Source organism: Carassius auratus, chromosome 8, assembly GCF_003368295.1.
Source record: "Carassius auratus strain Wakin chromosome 8, ASM336829v1, whole genome shotgun sequence".
Taxonomy (NCBI): Eukaryota; Metazoa; Chordata; class Actinopteri; order Cypriniformes; family Cyprinidae; genus Carassius; species Carassius auratus.
This window is the reverse complement of record NC_039250.1, coordinates 4,867,141-4,872,988: the sequence shown is the minus strand read 5'-3', so window position 1 is coordinate 4,872,988 and position 5,848 is coordinate 4,867,141. Positions and strand designations below refer to the sequence as shown.

At 33.8% G+C, this 5,848-nt stretch overlaps 1 protein-coding gene across 1 annotated transcript; it reads left to right on the top strand.

Moving 5' to 3' along the window:
• Window positions 1–1,006: 1,006 nt before the first annotated feature.
• On the top strand, window positions 1,007–2,179 carry LOC113107053 (uncharacterized). The gene has a single exon (XM_026269211.1). It carries the CDS (start codon window positions 1,118–1,120, stop codon window positions 2,099–2,101), a length of 984 nt encoding a protein of 327 aa, XP_026124996.1. The 5' UTR covers window positions 1,007–1,117; the 3' UTR covers window positions 2,102–2,179.
• Window positions 2,180–5,848: the final 3,669 nt, after the last annotated feature.

Sequence of the window (5,848 nt, the reverse complement as noted above, 5' to 3'; positions counted from 1 at the left end):
CAGTGAAGAAGAGAGAAAATATTTAAGGCCTCCAAAACAAGGTACTTAAATGATATCTTTGAAGGAATTAGAAATCTTTTTAGTGTGTATGTTTACAGGGAAAATGTATGCTCTCATATTCATTTAGTGTATGATGTGTTATGTTTCTATTAAATTTGAGCCATTAGTCTTCATACAGCTGGAAAAGAAATGAAATGTCTTTTTTGATGACAAATGTTCGAGTTGATGAGTTCTCTGACCACTTTCGCAGACTTTCGTATATTTACAGTTTTATTTTGGTAAATTATTATAGTATTATTATTTTTCTCCTTTTTTTAAATAGCTTATGTTTTTTTATTTTAGTTTTCATTTTAATTTTAAAATAATGTTGTGTGTCTTTGTCTTTTTAAAAATGGTTTTTAGTTTTTTATATATATATATATATATATATATATATATATATATATATATATATATATATATATATATATTTCTTTTCAGCTTTATTTTTATTTGAGATATAGTACTTCACCATAATTTTACATTTCATATATATATTTTATATATACATTTACATAATTTTATATTATCTGCTATTTGACATTTTCGTTTTGTTTCCTTTCTTAAATAAAAGCTTTAATTTATTTTTATTTCAGTTTTAGTAATTTTAGTACCTCACCATAAACTTATTTTCAGTTAGTTGCCAAGAACATTTCAGATTTTCAAATGTGATGTTATCATTTTTAGCATTGCTTTGTTTTAATATCGTCAGTTAACAATAACGCAGGTCTAAAGATAGCATGTATGTGTTCATATTGATTTATACATTTATATATTTTTTACCTTTTATATTTATAATTTCAGTTATTGTTTTCTTTCAAAAAAATTTTTTTGCTTTCATTTATTTTTATTTCTATTAAACTTGTATTTTATTGTAAAGTTTACAAGGTAAATATTTTTATTTGACTTCATTTTAATTACAGATGAAAAATTATAAATGAACACTGTTTCTGGACAACTGGGGATCTAAAGATCTAAATGTAATCTCTCTGCAGATAGAGAACTGTATTAAAGCGATTTCTTTTCTTTCCTATGTGTAGGTTGAGACCACCGCACTCGTCCACTCGGGCGATCAATCATGTTGTCGTCCGTGACCAAACTGGCAGCCTGGGTGCTGACCGGCTTCTTGGCGATTCTCACCATTTTCTTCAACATGTACCTGCTTCTGATCAACCAGAGGAACTACCGGAAGAGCAGAAAGCACCGACTGAACCCGGCCGACTTCATCATCACAGCCATCTCCCTGGCCAGCATCTCCCTGCAGGTTCTCACGTACTTATGGCAGACGCTGGATGTGATCGACACCGTGTGCCACATCAGCTTAGCGGGAGCCATCCTGCTGGTGCTCATCTACAGTGTCAAGTTCATCATCTTCTGGAGCACGGCGTTCCTGACCTTCTACTACGGCACTAAACTGGTGGTGGAGCCTGTCCACTGCTACACACGTATACAGGAGGGCATCGTCAAACACGTCCACACGGCCCTGGCGGTGATCGTGGTGAGTGGTTTCGCCAATTGTGTCCCACTGCTGAGCGTGTTGACTTACTATAACGGCACCACCAGCGGGCTGAGTGACTGCGGCTCCATCATGCCCACAGACATGACCGGACTCGCCTACATCTTCTACTACGTGATCATCTCTGACATCGTTCCGGGAATAGTGATGGTCAAATGCAGCATTTCCATCTCGTACCACCTGGCCAAACATCTGCTGGACATGAAGGCCAGCACCAACGGCGCCCACGGGCCCAAGCTCGGCACGCAGATGCGGGTCATCAAGATGACTCTCAGTATGGTGGTGGTGTTCATCATCTTCCTGATCGTGGACATCTTCACCCAGATGACGGTGGTGCTGATGAGGCAGAACACACTGGCCCTGACCGTTCTCTTCGCCAGCATCTACACCACAGTCAGCGCGTTCGTTCTGGTCTACGGGAAGAAAAGCTACTGGAAGGAACTGATCGCAACTTATAACCTGTTTTTAGACGAGTACCCTTGTTTGAGCAGCATGAAGGTGGAAGAGGTCAAAACAGAACCGCATGAGCACAGCCATGGGCACTGAGCTAGATACAAATGATATTGTTGTGGAGCTTCTTGCTATGTTTCCTGAGAGAGACCTGGTGAGAACTCTTCCAAATCTGCACGGCCCCGGACATTCAGATCTTCACATGGTCTGCAGAAAAAGTGATGTCTGAATGGCATTGCAATAAGTAAATATTAAAGCAAATGGCAACTATTTTTCTTTAAAATAAAGGTCCGTTGCTTTGGTATTTTTTCATCTAATGCATTGATATTTACATACACTCTTAAAAATAAAAGGTTCCAGATGAGGGTTTTCCCAGCGATGCCATAGAAGAACCAGCTTTGGTTCCTCAAAGAACCTTTCACTGAATTATTTTTTTTCATTTTTTCTTAGTGTGAAGGACATTTTAATAATCTAAAGAACCTTTTTTCATTGTAAAGAACCTTTTTGTAGAATGAAAAGGTTCCATGGATGGTAAAGGTTCTTTGTGGAACCAATGATGTCAATAAAGAACCTTTATTTGTAAGGGTAATCTTAATACTTTCTATCAGTTATAAAGTATTTATAAATATCTGCATTTATTTAATCAAACACACAGAAATTATATAGTTGTAGCTTTTTGCTATTTTTTGCCCGGGAGACCCAATGAGGAGTCTTTAAAAACGTAACTTTGATCTTAAAATTATGCAAAAAAAAAAAAAAAAAAGAGAGAGAGAGAGAGAGAGAGATTTTAAATGTACGGCAGACACAACACAACTGACAGAGTCTGAATTGCATAAAATAAAAATAAAAAAGCAAGTGGCAACTAAACTTTACTGAAATATTACACTTTAATGTGCTAATTTTCTTTAAAACAAAGACCACTTGCTTTATTTATTTTTTTAATCGAATTCAATGAAATTCAGACATTTTAAATGTGGCATAAGTGTTTAAAATTAATTTAAATAAAAGTTATAAAATATTTATACATAGTTGCATTCATTTCATTATCAAAAAGAGCTCAGGTTGATATAATTTATATGGTTCTTGCTATTTTTTTTCCGGAGGGACCCAGTGAGAAGTCTTGAGACGTGAAAATTAAATACCTTAAAATAAAATTGAATCTTTAGAAATTCTATAGATCATAAATATAAAAGCATTCATTAAACAATTTAATTTATATAATTAAAAATTACACAACTTATAATTGACTTCATAGAAATTACAAAGTAGTAGCTTCTTACTATTTTTCCAGTTTTACATTTCTTTTCATCCGAGATAGTGTGATTTTATAACTCATATTCTTTCTGCTCTGAGCTTTAGATGTTATTGCACAATGTGTTATGAAAGTTTGCACAATCATTCTGCTCTTCTAGTCCTTAAAGGTTCATGTTAGTCTAACTTTTCAGTGGTTCACATGAATAAAGTATAAAAACATTTGTTCCTTGCCTTTTGTGTAAAGAAACCCCTTTGTGTATTGAAAGTTTCTGCAACATCTTTTGTGCAAGCACATGCATGCAGTTCATCAAACATGACTTTTTTATTTATTCTAAAGTAATACAAAACCTTTCAGCACATGTTTGCATGAAGCAGCACAGTGGCTCTTCCATGATTTTGACAGACTCAATCATGAGGCTCATTAAGCATAGAAACATTAATGAAAGACTTTCATCAGCTTTTCTTCTCCAGACTAGTACTCCGAGAGAGCTTTGTGTTGGAAGTGTTACACGTTTCTACTGAGCATTAAATGTTTTCTGCTCAGGTCAGTTTCGCTTTCTCATTCATAAAGAAATTATTTTTTAAGTGGGGTCATAATTATTACATTCATTACAACCAAAGCAAGCATTTTAATGAGTAATGGATGCAAAAACTCCACTGCACAGTTAAATGTACAGTAGATACATAAAACAGACTAAACAATTTCAATGTCTGAATGTCACTGCATTAACAAAATAACTAGACAAAACAAAACATTTCTGTTTCTTTAAAAGTGTTATTCTTTAATATAAAGGTCACTTTGATTTATTTCTTTCATCTAATGCACTGGCATTTAGATATTTTAAGTGTGGCTCAAGTGTTTAAACGCTTCTATTGCATTCTATTGATCATAATTTTCATTTATTTGACCAAAACTATAAAGTAGTAAGATTAATAAATATTATTACACTTACAAATAAGTGTTTTCAATTTGCATATATTGTAAGACGCAATTTATTTTAGCATCATTGCTCGTTCAGAAAACATTGCTGACTTGCTGCTCAAGAAACATTTCTTGTTATTGTCATTTTTGAAAGCAGGTATGGTATTTTCTTTTTTGCGTTAAATTTTTTTTACCGGTTTTTGTTTGTGAATAAAATACTCAAAAGAATAGAAATTATTTGAAAACCATTCAAATCAGTTTAATGCAAAATATGGATGGATGGATGGATGGATGGATGGATGGATGGATGGATATGTACTGACCTCTGAATGTTGAACGGTGTGGAATAAAAATATAGCAATGTGAAGCCAGCAGACAAAACACTTCCTGATGCAGAGACGAAAGATCAAAAGAAATTCAAGCAGCTCAGAAAACAGAGTCTGGAAATCAAACCATATATGTCCAATAAAAAATCCTCTTGACAGTAGAAGAAAAGAAAGACACATTCTGGTATCTTACTGTGCATTTGTTGAAGATACAAAGTGTAAAGGCAGCTTGAAAGGTACATAAAATATATGCATTCTGGATGGTTTTTTTTTTTTTTTTTGCTTTTCATTTTTACACCTTGTCATATTAAGCATAATTCAAATACATTTGGTTTTACTGACTACATTTTTTTTGTTGATAGTTGAGAAGGAAAAAAAAAAGGAAATACTTTTACTGTGCTGAGACTGTGACGTTTAAACACTTTCCAGAAGGAGATCTGCGGAGAAGAGAACAGCGCAAACAGTATATATTATGTCAACATCCAAAATACCAATGTAAAGAAAACGGAAATGTGGATTTATAAGCCACATAAAGCATTTCCAGCAACGAATGCCGGGCTAGAGGATACTTTACTTAGTGTGCCATTTCCAAAAAATGACTAAATAAAAAAGCAACACCTTCACAGGCGAGATTATTCAGTCTGTAATCTCCAGCCTGAGGGACGGCAAAGAGCTTTGATCTGCTGCTGCTGCTGCGTGGATCTCACCCACCTCCTCCATTTCTGCCCGCTGAGCGAGAACACATGTCAAGAGCATAATGTCATCCTAGGGCTTCGTAAACTCAGGAGATGACCAGCTATTACCAGCGGTCCAGACGACTCAAGAAAAACATCATTTAAATGAGATCACTGTGACAGCTTACTCTTCATTTAAGCACAAACACATTGGACCAAGACGTGTTTGTCACGTATTTAATCATCTTTTAGCCTTTACTAGTTCATTGGTGTGCCTAATGAATATACAAATTAACAATATGAGGTTATGGAGTTAAATGCATGAAGCAATAATGATAATTTTTAATAATTTGAATTATGAACTTGATCCAAATACAGGGTCAGTGTAAATCTCCAAACAAAACTAGCCACAGAAGTGGTGATAATTGCATTGATTTACTGATTTTCTTGTATAAAACAAGCAGTACAAGTGATTTGGACAAAAATGTTTTTTTTACCTAGGAGATATATATATATATATATATATATATATATATATATATATATATATATATATATATATCCTAGGTAAAAAAAACATTTTTGTATATATATATATATATATATATATATATATATATATATATATATATATATATTTTATAGCTAGGGAAATAAAAAATGCAAG